The 17,643-nt window shown below is 45.7% G+C and overlaps 7 protein-coding genes across 7 annotated transcripts; 4 read left to right on the top strand and 3 right to left on the bottom strand.

Annotated features, from left to right (window-relative positions):
• Positions 1-1,631: 1,631 nt before the first annotated feature.
• TRIVIDRAFT_155684 (uncharacterized protein) lies at positions 1,632-4,235 on the bottom strand (the record flags this gene model as incomplete). The annotated part of the gene is made up of 3 exons (XM_014098556.1): positions 1,632-2,525; positions 2,577-3,537; positions 3,580-4,235. The coding sequence occupies 3 exons, from the start codon at positions 4,233-4,235 to the stop codon at positions 1,632-1,634; spliced, it is 2,511 nt and encodes an 836-aa protein (XP_013954031.1).
• Positions 4,236-5,858: 1,623 nt separating this feature from the next.
• On the top strand, positions 5,859-7,059 carry TRIVIDRAFT_68181 (uncharacterized protein; the record flags this gene model as incomplete). The annotated part of the gene is made up of 5 exons (XM_014098555.1): positions 5,859-6,173; positions 6,210-6,437; positions 6,564-6,697; positions 6,743-6,854; positions 7,045-7,059. The coding sequence occupies 5 exons, from the start codon at positions 5,859-5,861 to the stop codon at positions 7,057-7,059; spliced, it is 804 nt and encodes a 267-aa protein (XP_013954030.1).
• Positions 7,060-9,079: 2,020 nt separating this feature from the next.
• TRIVIDRAFT_46820 (uncharacterized protein) lies at positions 9,080-9,691 on the bottom strand (the record flags this gene model as incomplete). The annotated part of the gene is made up of 1 exon (XM_014098554.1): positions 9,080-9,691. One exon carries the CDS (start codon positions 9,689-9,691, stop codon positions 9,080-9,082), a length of 612 nt encoding a protein of 203 aa, XP_013954029.1.
• Positions 9,692-10,289: 598 nt separating this feature from the next.
• Positions 10,290-10,941, top strand: TRIVIDRAFT_92844 (uncharacterized protein; the record flags this gene model as incomplete). Its single annotated transcript, XM_014098553.1, has 2 exons — positions 10,290-10,313; positions 10,369-10,941. One exon carries the CDS (start codon positions 10,694-10,696, stop codon positions 10,895-10,897), a length of 204 nt encoding a protein of 67 aa, XP_013954028.1.
• Positions 10,942-11,610: 669 nt separating this feature from the next.
• TRIVIDRAFT_68183 (uncharacterized protein) lies at positions 11,611-13,405 on the top strand (the record flags this gene model as incomplete). Its single annotated transcript, XM_014098552.1, has 3 exons — positions 11,611-11,843; positions 11,899-12,067; positions 12,134-13,405. 3 exons carry the CDS (start codon positions 11,611-11,613, stop codon positions 13,403-13,405), a joined length of 1,674 nt encoding a protein of 557 aa, XP_013954027.1.
• A 1,023-nt stretch (positions 13,406-14,428) lies between these two features.
• TRIVIDRAFT_213541 (uncharacterized protein) lies at positions 14,429-14,727 on the top strand (the record flags this gene model as incomplete). Its single annotated transcript, XM_014098551.1, has 1 exon — positions 14,429-14,727. The coding sequence occupies one exon, from the start codon at positions 14,452-14,454 to the stop codon at positions 14,692-14,694; it is 243 nt and encodes an 80-aa protein (XP_013954026.1).
• Positions 14,726-16,041, bottom strand: TRIVIDRAFT_68184 (uncharacterized protein; the record flags this gene model as incomplete). Its single annotated transcript, XM_014098550.1, has 3 exons — positions 14,726-14,768; positions 14,860-15,494; positions 15,535-16,041. The coding sequence occupies 3 exons, from the start codon at positions 16,039-16,041 to the stop codon at positions 14,726-14,728; spliced, it is 1,185 nt and encodes a 394-aa protein (XP_013954025.1).
• Positions 16,042-17,643: the final 1,602 nt, after the last annotated feature.

Genomic DNA, 17,643 nt, shown 5'->3' with positions numbered 1-17,643 from the left:
GACCGGGTCATACTAATTCCATCACCATATCAGGCTCATATATTATATAGTTAAGCGGCTGAGGCGGCCGCGCTGGGGTTCTTATCAGTGTCAACAAATGTATACTCAAATGTAACAGAAATGGTAACAACGCTGCGCTTCTTGCGTAAGGTTGGCAACTTAGTCCATTCCTTGCGCTGTCTGTCAACGGATTGCCAATCAATATCTAGCTCGTCAAAACTTAACGTAATGGGATAGGTTCCCTAATAAGTAGTGGACAGCACAATTTCTATGCTGCTTACCTCGCAAGACTTCTTCAGCTTCTTCACGGCTTTGTCTAACTTTGCTTCTAAGACATCCCGCCAAAAGATCCGTATCGGTGTTGCTACACCTAACTCAGAGCAACCTCCCCGCTTTCTATAATTAATGGATAGTTTCCACTGGATATTATATAATATCGTTCGGTCTTCTTCGTCCGATGTGTCTGAAACTCGGTCGGCAGATGGCAGAGACGCAGGGTGTTTCCCCGCAGGTCTCAGACGGCTCCTTACCGCCGGGGTCGCTGGCTGAGACTGCTCGCTATGGGAACTCGGACTATGAAGGCTCTGAGAGTCGGTCTCATCGTCATTCGGCCAGTTATAACTCTAACTCATGGTTGTTGATGCTCTACAAAGCACTCTCTCCGTTGCTTATGACGCTTTTACTTGAACAGCGACAAAGGCACTGCACAACGTCGACCCCGCCCGCATCCATACCCCACCATGCCAGGCGGTCACGTAAGTCGGCGCCATGAGTGTAGCGGTATGCCCACCGAATGTTGATATTAATATTTCCTCCATGAAGCTATTCAAAAATTAAAGCCCAAAAAATTAATTGCAGGAAGCAGTGTGGCATTCTGGATCTTATCTGGTAGACTAATGCGGAACCCAATCTAACTTTGATTCAGCCTGATTGAAATGGAGAAACGCCTTAGATGTGGCCTAGATCATGTGATACTGGCCCCATGAGAGTAGCCTGCTGACAAAGAAAAGTACTGAGGACAGAAGTCGCACTGACGTGATGGGGCTGTGGGTCCAGCGTGTTTTGTATCTACCTCTAGATACTTAAATGTACGTCTAAAGCCAAGGCACTCGCTAGTGATTCTTCATGACACTATATATATTAGTCCCATTTTGGATGTTGACAAACCTAGAAGTACTATTAGGTATTTTAAGTATCTCCACAACCATAGGACTCATCAATGAGTCTGCCGAGTCTCATCGCTGATCACTGGATGAGTTGATGAGTCGCTGCTGATTGGCTAGCCGGCCTGTCGTTAATCCGGTGCGGCCTACCCTGTAGGCCATTGATGCGACTATAAGAGTTGGGGCGTAACAGGCTCCTGATTACGGCTACCGTCGCCATTACCTTATCAGCTGACTTGCAGTATAACAGAAGTGGCGACACAGTCTTACCTGGGCCCTAGTAGATTGGAACCAGATACATATGACACAACCCCCCTTCAACCCTCCAACACAACGTCATTAAGATATATAGAATATAGGGTACGTTACTATATTTTAAGGCTTTGTCTTTGGACGAGCCGTAGTCAATTGACCGACTGAGCCTAGTAGAACCGACTTCGTTTGACTATTCCATTATATAAGCTCTTGTCATATGCGGTCTTCCTCAGTGGCTATGTGTTGGGTCGCGATGATAGAAATAAAACCGATTTCATTCTTAACTAGCCTAGTATATAAAAACCGCATTACTAATACCCGACCTGACCCACACCCGATAATAACTGTAGCTCCAAACACAGCTGATGCAGTTGGTCGATACTCTACGGGCAGCCAAATTAGCGGCTTATTATCTTTTGTGATCCATGTTCCGTCACAGCTTATGCTATAGTGGCCATCAGGTGAGAAGACCACTGAGTTTACCGAGCCATTATGGCCCTCTAAAGTCTGTAGACATGCGCCTGAGTTTGCATCCCATATTTTAACCGCGTTATCGTGTGAACCTGAGATAAGCCGCTGGCCATTATGTGAGAAGAACGCCGAGGTTACCCAGTCATTATGGCCCTCTAGTGTCTGCAGACAGGTGCCTGAGTTTGCGTCCCATACTCTGGCTGTGTTATCGTGTGAACCTGAGACGAGCCGCTGGCCATCAGGTGAGAAAACCGCTAAGTTTACCGAGCCATTATGGCCCTCTAGAGTGTGCAGACAGGCGCCTGAGTTTGCATCCCATACTCTGACTGTCTTATCCTGTGAACCCGAAGCGAGCCGCTGGCCATCGGGTGAGAAGACCACCGAGGTTACCCAGTCATTATGGCCCTCTAGAGCCTGCAGACAGGCATCCCAGCCTGCTTCCACAGCTGGCTTTAATAGCATCCATGACGGCTCTTCATCCTTGAATATTTTTCGTATTTTACTCTGTAGAAGGCTAAAGATAAGAGCAGACACATATACTTGGAGCGGTGTAGATTCAATCACCGATTTATTCCGAAGAAAAAATCGTCGGGCATCTTGTACTAAGCTTAATACTTGGCTCTCAGGCGTTTGTTCCTGTTCCAGTTAGTCTATATAAAAACCTGATTTAACTAAGCGGAAACTAACTGCAAGTAGACCTATAAGCCTTGCTATTGCAAGGATGCCTTCTGACATGCCTTGAAGACTTAACGCCTCCAACCAGTGGAGAAAATGATGGCGCATGAATACATCAACTAAGCCTCCCTCTTGGAGGGCACTCTCCATACAATCGCTAGTATTGTAGTCGCAGAGATGGTCAATCCAGTAGATGCATGAGTACCGTACCGCGATCAGGGGATCCGGATTGGGTTGCTGGAGTTGGCTGATATGATATCCATGAGTTCCTAAGCTGTAGATATCACGTCGTAACGTGGTGTTCATAGGTTGGAGTGATTGAGAAAAGATAGTATAATGAATATCTTTTGCACGAGAAGGAGAGATACTAGACCAGTCTTTGTCTGTAGTCAAGTGATCTTTCGCTGATTGATGGATAAAGTAGATTGTATCACCACGAATGGTGAGAAAAGAGCCGCAAAGATGTATTATCTCTGCAAATGACGAGATGTCTTCCGAAAACTCCTGAGGGCTTCCAATAAGAGAATGAAGTTCATGTAAGGTAAGTGGCCGGTAGACTGTCGATACTATAGTCAGGACTTTTTTGCAGAGTGACACATCGTCATCGTCATCGTCGTCGTCGTCGTCGTCGTCGTCTAATTTGAGTATCTTGTCTAGCATCCTTTCATAGAGGGAATTGAGGCCAGGTGGGTAAGTTTTCAGCTTTTTCAGAACCTTCCGGCTTCCGACATTGTTGAGATTCTGACACACTAATGCCACCCAGAGAAAGGTATCATTGGCGTTAGAAAGTAAGTAGCGTTCGGTCTCTTCTCTTATTTTATTATTATAGCTGTTCTCTTCCGCTAGAACATTCACCTTATAATGGATATAAGTTTGAACAGCGGCCGAGATGTAATCTTCATTTAGCTCGAGACATAGACTGATCTTCTGCTCAGCATTTTTGAGTTTATTCTCAATATTAGACCAGTTGCGACTTGAAACAATCCACTTGACATGGGAGGACGAAGAGGAGGACGAGGAAATCTCTCTAATAAAATGAAGAAGGCGTGGAAGTTCTTCTGTGCACTCATCGAGAGCGTCAATGATCAAGACCACATCTTTAAGACAGGGATCATTAAGTATTGCCTTTAATATCTTAGACAGAGCTGCCCAGGCGTTTATATCTTCAAATAGCTGTTTGCCTGCGTGATCGTACTTCTCTCGCACATAAGAAATAAGCGATGGCTGTTGAACAATAAGGCTATAGATTAGCCCCCGCAGTACGGCCGTCGCACTTCTTAGTCTTGTCTCAGTCGCCTGGCAAAAGAAATATGATAATCGATATACTTTGAACTTCTCTAGTTCATTAATAATGCCGCATAGCAGCATAGTCTTTCCCTTGCCAGGATCCCCTTTTATCCAGAGTAGTCGAAACTGCGGATCGTTACGCCACGTCTGAAAGTCAGCATGGTCTAGGATCCAGCAGTATGAGTCCCTAAGTAGGCTGCCTTTGGTTTCCTCAATACGCGTTTTGTCATCGCGGGGATCGGTGATTCGTAAATCTGCTAGGCAAGGGTCTGCCTGACCACGCGCGTGGTTATCGTAGTTGTGAATATCGCCCTGATGGATCCTGGTATTATCGCCAAAATTGTTATTGGTAATATCACGAAATTGTGGAGTTGTTGAATTCATTATGGATGAAAGACTCCGAAGATTATAATAATATTAAGTTAATAGCTTTTTAGAGATGAGGCGTTGAGTGTAGACTTGAGAAGAAATAAATGACGTAGGCAGCTAGCTTAACCCCTCACCTTGGATATTGACCAATTGAACGCCTTGATATCCCACCAAATTTTCTTTATGAAGGGATAATCAAATTTGGCAGGCAATCCGACTTTGTGTTTAATGATTATTCTATTTTGCATATATGTACCAGAAGCAAGATTTGAGTATACTATAATAATGGATAGCTTTAACTAGAATCATCAAGGCAAAACAGCCTAATAGCACTTGCTTTACCTAGCTGCGTAGCGTGTATCGCGGCCCGTCCCTAGTTTCAGGTATAATCCATTACTCTAATATTATAGACAGAGTTTTAGACATTGACACAGTCCTTGAGGGCGGCGTCTATTCGCCAGGCTGGTCTTATAGTAGTTGAATATCCCGTCTCGATAAACATTAGACTGCTAAATGAGCTGTCGTTGGTGCGGGGCAGCGCTATTTGATCGATTTGTCTATATTTTTCCGAGCATCGTGCGGTCACTGCAGCTAGATGCTACTTGAACTATTATTAGCGGGCAATTTTGGTCAAATCATACCATTAATTAGGTTATGCTGCAACGCGGCAGGTAACAGAATAAATATCTGTCGGTGATAAAAAGAGCCTGTCACGGAGGTTCCGAGGGGAGGTTCCGAGGGGAGAGGAGCCTTACATTGACAAAGCGGACACTTATTTCGATTGCTACTGTAGCCTGCTGACAAAGGAAAGTACTGAGGGCAGAAGGTCGCACTGTCATGGTGGGGCTATGGGTCTAGCGTGTTTTCCATCTACTCCTGGATACTTGAATGTACCTCAAACGCTATGGTACTCACTAGTGATCCTTATAACGTCATATAAATTGAGTCCCATTTTGGACGTTTACAAAATTCGAAGTACTTTTAGGTAATCTGAAGTATCTCCAAAACCATATTTTATAAAGAGAGTAGCGCACCGGAAGCAACATTTGCACAGAACAAGTAACATCCGCAAACTATAACACCCACGCACCACTTACTAACTCGCCGCCCAACTCCCATTAACACCTCGTGCTAGAGACAGCAGACGCTGCTTCAGCTGCCGTCGATAGGATTCTGAACACTTGGGGAATAAGCTCTAAGCTAGCCCGCTGTGAAGAATGATAAAACACGAGAAACCGTAGCGAAGCAAGAGAACAGATTGTAAGAGTAGAAACTGGAAGACAAGGACTCATGGGTTTCTATGGGACAAATGCTAAGCTTCAGAATGTTTACGTGCCATAGGTTCATAGTTGCCCTTTTGGACTTTCCACCGGGCGTAATAAATGAATAAATGAATGAATGAATGAATGAATGTATATACCTATATCTGGCACCAATTTTTTTGATTGCAGCTTTGAGCTTGATTATGGAACTCCACTGTCTGCGACGTTTGACAGTTAGGGCTGGACCCTGGCTGACCCTATTCGCAGAGCGAGGACAGAAGTACAGCAGGGTCCTGAACCGAGTGCTTTAGGGTCTGCCTCTTTATGCTTGACTTATACAGTCGTTTGGAAATTACAGCTACGCAAAGGGAGGATAATGACGCTTACAAGTGACACAGTAGAAGACGTAAATGTTCCCTCTAGTACGTTTTGGAGCAACACTTTGAAGCCCGAACTTTTCGATGTCGTGGAAGAGAAAGCACCGGACCCACAGTACAAACCCGACGAGACAAGGATAACGATATCAACATCGAAGCGGTCCCAGCGTGATTTCCAGAAGCGCTTTAGTGGACTTAATATTGATTGGAATCTCGTGGAAAATAAGCTGCAGTCTTGGAGCAACCAGGGTAACAGTCTCACCGTTGAAATCTGCTTTATCTACGAGGGGGCTCGGCTCGATACCACAAATAAAGTAGGTAAAACCGGCCGTGGTGCTACCAACAAACAGCTTGCCGCACGAGACAAGCTCATAGCTCAGCAAGAAGCCTCCGGCGTGCGCCCTGTTTGGAAGGACGTCTACGAAGTCTTCGAGTGCTCCAGTGCCGTTTGCCCGAACTGGGGATTCTCCTGCTGGCGGGACTTATGTGACAAGAAGCATATCAAATTAGATTCTGATACCATGGAGAAGCTCGTTGATTTTGCAGAGGAAGGCAATAAGCTTGAGATGCATGACGACGTTCCTGAGCGCATTCGTGAAATGATATATAAACATAAAGAAGAGGAAGAAACGCGCAGGCAACTAAAGCGGAAAGCACCTGATCCATTGCCAACCACGATTCACATCTGCTGTCCTGGTTATTAGGATAGAGGGAGTGCGGACTCGGCTGGATCGGCTGGAAACCCACAGAAAGCTGTTTGTCGGGCTGGCCCAGCTGGGCTGAAGTTCCCAATGCCCATGGATGAGGCTCTAAAATTGTACTCTGATTGGCTTTGTAGGTAAGTCACCAATAGTGAATGGCAGGCTGCCTATCGATTGGTAAGTCAGATTACCGTTGATAAGGGCTATCATCTTGGACGGATGTATGAAGCGCAGGCTGTGGACGCTAAGATGCTAGTTACATGTGGAGTATTGCTGGGCATTGCTCTCCAATTTGTGAGTCGGGTTAAAGAGTGGTTGGATAAACTTTGTCCAGAGTAAAGCAGATATTCTTTGCATCACAGTAATAGTTAATACATCAACTGGCTAGTGCAATCGCAGGAACTAATATAACCACATTGATACTATGCCGCTATAAGAGATATCATTTTCCTTGAGGGATAATTTAAATGCATGAATATTACAGTTGGGAGCGAAATAGCCGTCCTGTTAAAACATAAAGTCCTTTATAATTTTATGCACGGATATGTACATTACAGTGTTAAAATATGCCCTTACGCACGTGGTACTTGAACAAGGGATGGTTTAAGAAAGGCATTACTCAAGTATAAATTAAGCGATTCCACCGTGGCCAGAGGTATTAAATCCTCCCTGCATACACTCAAGATGGAATTCTATATTTTGAGATATTGAAAGCTCGACTAATGGCAAGAAATTTAAGGAATTTCTTAAGTGGCTTCTACCCTACTGTAGCAAGTGGCCTGAGCCGAGATCTGTTTTAGTCATTAACAATGCCTCCATCCATCACTCAGAAAGGGTTCAGCAGCTCTGCGAGGACGCAGAAGTAGTGCTACTCTATTTGCCACCATACTCACTGCTACAGATATAATTTAAATTGTAGTCGAGAAATATGTAGTTTTCACTGACTTCATTCACATGTAAACCAACGCATAGCAATAAAAAAAAGTTCAGACCCTTCGCAACATTTACGTCACCAATGACGTATGCACCTTCTGCTCGCTATAAGGTAGGCCGTTGATGGTTCGTTGGACGGTGTGGAATTTTCCACCATTTTAGGTTTGTTTTTGTGGAGGGGGTGGGGAGACGCCCACCTGCGGCCAGTAGTATATGGATATGCAACCCTGTCATCATTCTGCAACCTTAAACGCCGAAAATCGCTAACATGTCCTCACGCCAGAATGGACGTATAATACGTGTTTAGGCTGTGATGCCCTGACAGACGGTGCGACTTACTGCTCAGAATCCTGTCGATTGTCGGAAGATAGTAAAGCTATGGAGAGGGTTCATGACCGGAGCTTTGTCTTCCACGAGGTTTATAGAGACGTCTTCGACTGCCAGCCCGAGAAAGATGATTTTAGCCAAGGTTGAGTAAGAATTGAGAACGTATAATGTGTTATTGAATTAATTAAAGATGCAGAGGAGCGCATTGCGTTAATATATCGCTAAAGATATCCAAGACCTTACCAGCTTGTTGAAAAGTTCATACACTAAAAGAACATTAGCAGCAGCTGAGAATATTAATGTGAAGCAGAAGGATTCTAATCACAGATCTGCGGGTAGGTTTTATGAAACTATATATATCGGGTGTTTAAATAGACAATTATAGGAGGGTCACAATCATAATACCAACTCACGCATTATGTACACCGTGGGCCATAGACGCTCGACAATGTTAAAAGATCTAGTCACTCGCCAAGCAACTATAATTGGGTTCCCGAAAACGACTCCACTCCCAGTTGCTTCAATCTGAAATATTAAGAGATCCAGGTGAGCCTTGGATGCTAGAGTTTATCTCTGCAAGTTGCTGCAATGTTGATTCCGAAATTGATTCTCCATCCGTTTTAAGTTCTCTATGGCACAGCTCAACCAGACAAGGAGTATAATTATCTTGTAGAATAGGAAAGAGGTTATCGTAATAATACAGCATGGTGTCGGCGGTACAGTAGTCAAAACCAGAGTCGGGTGCTAGATGAAGCCCCTCCATTAGAGTCGGCCATATGTAGATGCAAATGAGTTAGCAAGTGTTATCTAAAAGCCACGTCAAGTTTCCTCTACCTAGCAGCCCAACAAGGAGGCTTTATAGATGATTGAAGAGATCCTCCAGCACCAGTGTCCATACTGCAGCTGTAACTTTAGCCCTCTTTGAGGTCGATGCAGAGAACGGACGGCTAGTTAAAATATGCCAATGAATAGCAATACAATCAATTACAGTAGAGTTTACGCTTCGTGTTTCACAGAAATACGCGGACTATATGGTTCAATAAAAGTGCATTTGTTAATTAATCAATAAACTAAATGATTAACTACTATACTTAAAATGAGTGGCCATTATCTCTCATCACTACTATCCTTGAATGAGTGGTCATGATCTTCCACCGCCTCTGTCGGGATGTTAATTCAACTCCAAAACGCCCAGCACATGCAGCTCATCATCAAACTTTTATTGTTAGATGCAATCTTTTTGATTCTTAATGAAGGATTTAGTTGATAGCAATGCGTCGTGGCTCGTGCTTAGCAGCCTTCGGAACAGCAATGTTCAGGATGCCATCTTTGAAATTGGCCGAGACGTTGTCCTGGTCGACGCGAGTAGGGAAGCTGAAGGAGCGCGAAAACTCGCCAACGCTGCGCTCGGTGAGCCAGTACTTGGCAGAGTCGGCAGGCCTGTTTTCCTCAGAGGACTTTGCGACTTCGCCCTCGCCTTCATCCTCGACGGTCGCCTTGTGAGATGACTTGTCCTCCTTGCCCTCTGTGATGGCTCCGCCGGTGGCGGTGGCGTTGCCCTCTATGGCGCCGGCGGGAGGAGTGCCGGAGGTGTAGGTCCTCTCGACTTTGCCCTTGACAAGCAGGGTCTGCGAGTCTGTGAACTCAATGTTGACGTTTTCCTTGCTCATGCCGGGCAGTTCGCCGTGGAGCTCATAAGCAGAGTCGGTCTCGCGCACATCGAACTTGGGCTGCCAGTGGGCGAGGCCAGTGCGGCGACCTTGGACGGCGCCATTGCCTTGTCGAGAGTAGTTGTCAAAGTCCTCGAGAAGGCGGAAGAGAGGGGTGAAGGAGGTGTCGGGAGAGTAAAAGTTGCGCTGGAAGAAAGACATGTTGCGAGTTGGTATTGTTGCGAGCGGTCGTAGAGAAGTTGGCTTGAGAGTGCGAGTGTTGCGAGCGAGTATGTTGCGAAGAGGTGTTTTGCAGTTTTGCATGAAAAAGCTGTTGCTTTGTGGTGATTGTTGTGATCGTGGTGGAAGAAGAACTGAGCTTTAGGAGTTTGTTGATTTCCTTATACTTGGAGAGCTATATGCGGAGATATTTCTCCAAGGTTCGCCAAAAATCTCTGGCCTGGGTGGCTTGGACATTTCTAGAATAGCACTTACGAAAAAATCACCCAATTGTGACGTTTCCATGATCGCATGTCTCAAGGTAAAGTAAGATTAAGTCAATGTAATGTGATCGAGACTCTGCACGATGAATCACGCAATATCATGAAACTGCTGGCAACGCCTACAAGACACTAGCGGGTACTAGAAGCTTCTGTTTCCAGCACTGTGGCTCAAGTTGGTGTGCTTAGGTAGTTAGTACCAATGGGCCGATTTTTGCAGTGGAGAGACATTCTCGTGGCTCTTGGAGCACAGTATTTCATATCCCTAGCGCAGTACGTACATGCTATCAATTGATATTGACCTAATATGACCTATCAGCATTCAAAAAGCCAAGCAAAGTCCAGTAAGCTGCTATTTTATCTAGTTTCAGAAGATGGCGTTATTCTAATGAGCGGCAGTGTATCTATCAGATGGCCTGTCGGCGCCAATAGACCATTTCCGACCGAGGATCCAGAGGTACATATTTTGGCAGAAAGAAAATCTGACTGGTGAGGATCTAATGCTCTCCGCACATTGTCAAAATTGCCGATAGATACAACATTTCGCCGGCCCAGGTAACTGCATATCATCCATCGCATACATTATATTTCATAAAAAAATTCCACTAACGTAAGTTCGATAAATATCTAGGTCTGCTTATCTTGGGCCGTGCAAAAAGTAATCCCTGTAATACCCAAATCCGTGCAAGTTCATCACATGAAGGAAAACTTGCGGCTGAACAAAATGTCGGTTGATGACTTCCATGACGTGGATCGGTTATCCTCCGTCCGAGGTCAGGCCCGATTCCTTAACCCAATCCGACACTTGGGTTTCGACATCTTCGATGAGGAATATGACCAAACGGTGGCTGACAGCGCACCCTGGGATAAGTACAATGATGCGGATTCAAGAAGCAAACAGAGTCAATCAAGCATGTACCTAGATTAGGGGGATTTTGTATTTATTAGGTACATCTGCACTGTCTACAAGAGAGCCAAAAGTGCCGGATCGTGATGCACTGTACTCTACTTGCCAGTACTTTCTCTGGAATAGGAAAAGAGAAGCATAACTTGTAGATTTAAGTCGCCATTAGTACAGATGGTCCGTGCTTATAAGTTTTTCGGAGTATGTGAACAGGACGCCATTTCACTCCCAACTGTATAAGTACAAGCTAAGCTTCAGAATGTACACGTGCTATAGGTTCATAGTTGCCCTTTTGGACTTTCTACCGGGCGTAATAAATGAATGAATGAATGAATGAATGTACAGTGATGTTCATAATCGGCTTCCTCTTCAACTCTCACTCTTTTAATTTGTCGACAAACCCACATAGTGCGTACAGTATTTTAGGTACACTGTGTACCTTTAGCACGCTTGTCTCGACTTATGGAATTAAGTTCTACCGCTATCCGAAATGACAGAAGGGGAACTTTCCAGCAGCTCAAGCATACCCCGCACGCTTGGAAAAGGTGACAAAAGACATACTCAGCTTCCGTGATCATTTCCCTTATTAGATTCACGTTATTTTGTCAACAAACTTTGGCATAAGTTACCCCACTCACCGGTGAAGAACTAAGCATAATCCAGATTAACCTCACAAATGCCCTCTCAGCCTTGCTTCTGTTGCTTACCATCTTTTTTATGACAAGAATAGTGGCATTATGAGCTCTACCCGCGCCATCGAGTCCAATACTATTGGAGATAATGCCCGGATTCATCAGGGTGATGTGATCTACAATTACGCCAGTAACCCCCGCGAACCCTGTGTCCTGATTCCCTTTCCCCGCAATGAGGAGCTTATCCCTCGTCAAGACCTTATTAGCGAGCTAGGTAGAATCTTGCCGCTATCCGAAGACTATTCCACCGCCGCCCTCTATGGTCTTGGTGGCTCAGGGTAAGTTATCTAGGCGCTCTGATGTGTAATACGTTGCTAAGTAGCGGCAACCCAGCAAAACTCAGATTGCCCTCGACTATGCCTATCGCCGGTGCCAAGTCCCCACCTGTTCCGTGTTCTGGGTCCATGCCGACAACGAAACCACATTCACCCAAGACTTCAGGTCGATCGCGAAGAGGCTAGGTCTCCCAAGCAATCTCGATGGCGAGGATCTCTTAATGGCTGTACGTTACCGTATCGAGACGAGCCCTCCCTAGGTACTTATTCTAGATAACGCGGATAACTTGAAGCTCTTTGGTGTCGGCCATACCGCACAAGATGCTTCGAATCTGGGAGAACATGCATTAAGCCTAGATAATTTCATCCCAAGAGGTCCAAGGGGCCAAGTTCTTTGGACGAGCCGCGACGAGCGCATCGCCGGAGGTCTTGTTGCTGCTCGAAGGGCAATTAAAGTCTCAAATATGACTCCAGATGAGGCGAAAGAGCTGTTCGGCAGTGCCAGAAATAAACAAGCGAGCAGCGGTGAGGCAAAAGATATTGCAGCACTTCTTGCCGAGCTTGACTGGCTACCGCTCGCTATATCGCAAGCTGCAGCATATATAAAGAGGACTTTGACAACTGTTGAGGAATACATGTCGAAATTGAAAGAGGGCAAGAAAAGATGGAAGATCTTAAAGCAATCACAAAGTGACCGTCACCGGCGACGAGAGGTGTCAAACAGTATTTTGGAGACCTGGAGCATTTCGATGGAGTATCTTCAGATTGAAAACAAGACATCATATCAGATTTTGCACATACACGCCTTTCTGGATAACCAGAATATCCCTTTTGAGTTGGTCAAGCAGGCAGCTCTTTACAGCGACGAGAGTAATGTAATGGATTATTTTCACGAAGCACACGATAATGATTCCTCATCAGACTCTGATAGTGATGGTGATAAAATTACTGAAGCTATCGCCCGTCTCTGTGACTTTTCATTTTTAAGTGTACAGGCCACTGGAGATGGAAATCGTGCATATAAGGTGCACAAGCTAGTGCAAGAAGCAATGCGGTATGGACTGGGTAGAAAGGAACGAAAGAAAGAGGAAAAGTATTTCTCGGTCGCAGCACTTGAGATTGTTTTGAGTCTCTTCCCGGTCAGTGGGCCAGAGGTATGGAACGAATGCGAGAAGTGCATCACACACGCACAGCAGGCGTGTGAGTGGGCTACACTCTGTGGAAGAGAGTTAACGGCCGCGAACTTATTAGCAAGGGTGTCGCATTATCTATACGAACGTGGAAGATGGAGAGAGAGGGAGATTGCGGACCAAAGAGCATATGGGCTACGAAAGACAACCTTAGGCGATAAGCATCCTGATACAATCAGGAGTATGGCATCTCTTGCAGCGACATATCATGCACTTGGCAGGTATAAAGAAGCAGAGGGAATATTAGTGGAAGCACTGGCACTACGGCGGGGGATTCTTGGCGAGAAGCATCCTGATACGATCAGGAGTATGGCAGATCTTGCAGTAATATATCGTGCACTGGGGAGGGATGAAGATGCAGAGAAGTTAGCTTAGGGTCAAAATTAAGGTAAGCTAGGTGCGTTATTCTTGCGCTCTTAGGATCTCGATGCTCCGAAATTGCAGAAAAAGCTGGTTGTTCGGAATCAGGACTTGAAGTTCGTATTTAGGATCCAGTCACGTGCCATCACATGCAAGCTACTATTATGACTTACGGACCTGAGTTCTGCCGTAATGCGAAATTGAGGCCTTATGTAGGCAGGAATGCATGAGTCATGGCTGTTGGGTCTTCAACCATTGTTGCTTCCCTGCCATAACCGCTTTGTCACCAGTATGTTACAGTCTCGTTAGCATGGGTTATCATGGCCCCGAATCTACATACAATGCAGCGCACCATCATGGAGGCCATGATCAACAGTAAGTTCGAGGATAAGGAAGAGATCAACGATGAAGAAATAGCGAAGCTGAATGAATGCACCCAACGAACCGTACGCTACGCGCGATCGAACATAAAGCGGTTTGGGACCATCGATGCTCCCCCGAACAGACCTGGCCCATCCAAGAAAATCACTCCTGTCATGTGGGCCGCCTTAGAGAACAGACTAGCCTGCGAGCCTTGCATGACCCAGGAGGACATGGCTGCTTTCCTCCGTAGAGAGTTTAACATCCGTGTATCACGTGTCACCATTGGGAGAACCTTGCAGAACGCAAACTGGACGAAGAAAGTTGCCCGAACCGTCGCGAAAGAACGTGATCCTGACCTGCGGGAAGAATACATATACGAGAGGTTATCTTACAGTTCCGAACACTTCGTCTTCGTTGATGAGAGTGGATCGGATCGTACTATTGGGACCCGAAAGCGAGGTTATGCTCCTAGAGGTATAATACTGGTGCAGATCAAGCGATTTCATCGCGGCAAGCGGGTTCAGATTCTCCCTGCATATACCCAAGATGGGGTGATTTATTTCGAGGTGTACGAAGGTTCAACAACCACACAGGTATTTGACGATTTCATTGAGAAGCTTTTACCGTACTGCGGCAGGTTCCCAGAGCCAAGGTCTGTTCTAGTCATGGATAACGCGTTGTGGCACTTTTCGGAGAGAATGATGCGGATGTGTGAGGCTGCAGGCGTAGTAGTGTCGGCGTACTCACCCGACTTCAGTCCGATTGAAGAGTTCTTTGGCGAGCTGAAGAATTACATCAGGTCACGAGTGCATGACGATTGGGAGCTTATCAAGGCAGACTTCAAGTTATTCTTGGAAGAGTGTGTAAAGGCGGTGGGTAGCCGAAAAAAGAGTGCTAGAGGCCATTTCAAGAACGCACTAATTAGCATTGAGGAACCATGAACATGGGCTATAACAATTTATTTAATTATTCTTAACCATGTGTCTGTAAAGAGCCTACTCTACTTTCTATAAGGCTACGCATCTTTAAGAAAAAGCTTAATATCACAAACAAAATGCCACGCAACGCCATCTAAAACGCCATGTTCTCTATAGAATTGGAAATACCTCCTCTGGTTAGTGTAAACCATGTAGAGACAGAGGCCGTGATCCAAGGTCAGGCTCTGAGCCAAGTCGTAGGAGCTTTTCTGTTCCTGACTGCTGACCTTAGAACACTGCCACACCACATAAGCCTTTACTGCGTCCTCTCTAGATCCCTGGATGTCAAAGGTAGGCGATGTTGGGAAAACCATCTCAGGTGTGGAAAGGATACTAGAGCTAGCCCCGGCATTAGCATTACTTGGAGCGTTATGAATATGGATTACTGGAAAGCCAGTAGGGCAACTGTCTGAATCCCGTCGCCGTCTCTTGTGCTCGCGCTCGGCTTGTTGCTGCTGTTCCGCGTGCAATTCCTCTCGGATATGTTCTGGAATGTCATTGTGTGTTTGCATACTGTGGCCCTTCTGCACCTCATCAACAAGCATCTTCAAGTGATGGCTAAGCAACTTATAGTGCGTTTGCCCGTCTCGCCAGCAATAAGGGCCTTTATTGCATGGGGGTCCTGGGCAACGAACAAGAGCGATGACCTGCCTCCAGCTTTCCGGCCGACCCAGGACAGCTCTTTCGGCACTAATTCGAGCCTCTCTCTGCACCTTGAGTGGCATTGGCCCCGCGCACTGCGGGAGCTGTCCTGCTTTTGTCCTCTATATAGTAAAATGTAATTTCGACCTTCAGTTTCTTAACCTTGTCGTCTGTCAAGAACCGGCTCCATTCTTGTAGTTGCTTTGCCACAAATAGCCAGTTAATATCTAACTTTGAAAACCGCTTTGTTATGCTGCTCGTTTTACGGTCACTAACGGACAAGAGGATTTGCGTATCGGAAGCTGTCAAGGGACTCTTGGCACTTTTCATAACAGCTTGTAACTTCGGCTGGAGGACGTATTTCCAGAACTGGCGTGGCGATAACGCAATCCCCGGTTCTGATTCGCCCGTCTTCCGCCTGTTGTTCACAGACAGCTTCCATTCCACATCATACCAGATATTCTCGGCTGGCTGCTGGTTATACGATCGTCCTGGCCTCCAGTCAGCGTAAGGAACGAATGCAAGGCCATTTCCGGCAGGTCTCAGCTGGCTGCGTCGAGTTAGAGTCAGTTGCTGAGAATGCTCGTCCTCGGAATCGGCGAAATCACAGGGCTGAGACTCGCTCGCATCGTCACTAGACCAGTCGTTTATAGAGCTATCCGCATCCATGGTTGTTTATCAAGCACTGCGGATGCCCTGCTGAGTGTGCGTATCAGCGTTGCACCAGTGAGTCGTAAAGGACACGGTGTGCTTAGGTGCAGTGCCACGTGGCATCACGTGGCTTACATTTTACTGGCATCTTTCCTTGCGTTGTGCCATGTGTTGCAACATACTCAGAGTCTGCAGATGATGCTGTGAAAGCATTGACGAAATGGAATAGATAATCATAATACTCGTGATTTAAGTATATACTAAATTAAAAATTAAATATTCTCTATGATTTGAATCTGATCAAAAATGTAACCGCAAAGCCCAATACGGCGTAGAGCGACAATGCATCCAACGTCATATGAGTAATTACGAGATACCTGAGATTCGCCGTTGTAGCTAATGACGATCACTACGTACCTAACAGTCTTAGTGGCACTGTTGTGATCCGAGCACGTGAGCCAAAGGCTACTATGTACTTGTAGCTACTTGAAAGAACTTGACTTTTACGGTCTATAGTGGATTTTTGGGCACGCACTAGGGGCTTTTCAGGCCTTTACATTCAGCCACTTCTAGCAGTCCAGTTCAGTCGAGTACTGTAGAGTACTGCAAGGTACCAAGAGTCCGTGCGCCTTCTCTTTAAAGAAAGAGAGAGAGAGGAAAAGAGGAAACCGATCATGAACATCACTGCTCTCTGTGTCTAGTGCGCATCGTAACCAAGACGCGGCCCTGCTTAAATACAACGAATGTCTTAGTGCCTCGACTTGAAGTCTGTTAGTGGTGATGCTTTTCGGCTGGAAGCTGAATTATGAGGGTAGTATTAGTAGAATGCATCCTGCATATGATTGGTGCCACTAGTTCATCGCAATCTCCTGAGGGCCATATCGTGGTCGGAGAGAGGTAAGTTATGATAATTAACTAGTAGTAAGGACTTACACTTACCTGGGAATAGCTAGGTTGTGGTATCATGGATGTAAGATCATACAAAGTGTCATGGGGGATGATGACGGGCCGAATCACGGTAATCTCCAATTGTTTTCAATAGCCTAATAGTTGGCCGTCTAGGCTACCAGGTTTATAATAAGAATAGAAAACACTCTTTTCGCGTGCTGAGATACATATATATGGCGCCTAGTTCATCTCAACTCAGAAACAGTGTGGTGTAACCAGTTATTAAATTGTTTGTTTATATAAGCAGCCCAAGTTTGTTTATTACGGTTGTTTTTAGAATAAATCGTCCAACTTATTTCAGGTATTTTTCTTCCACCAGCTGTCAACCAACTACTTACTAGTACTAGGTACGTACATGATCTTCGTAGGGGCTCTGCTCACATTTGCTTACCATGTGAGAAAGGTTGCAAAACAAGGTGCCCCTGAGTAACCCCAGCTAAAGAGACACGAAAAGGCTCCGATATACTCCATAATTAACATACTGCGTACTAAGATTCGATGAAAAATAACCAATTATAATAGCAGTACTAGTGATCTCCAGGGCTAGCGCTTACTTAATGCGGCCCGTGGCGCCGAGACTGAGTGGAAACACCCCTTCACGTATGATGCGGTGTAGGTGAGAGACTTCACATCATTGCACCGAAATGCGAACAGCAGTCGATATGGATGGAG

Source organism: Trichoderma virens (assembly GCF_000170995.1).
Source record: "Trichoderma virens Gv29-8 chromosome Unknown TRIVIscaffold_82, whole genome shotgun sequence".
Taxonomy (NCBI): domain Eukaryota; kingdom Fungi; phylum Ascomycota; class Sordariomycetes; order Hypocreales; family Hypocreaceae; genus Trichoderma; species Trichoderma virens.
This window is presented reverse-complemented; position numbering and strand designations above follow the sequence as displayed.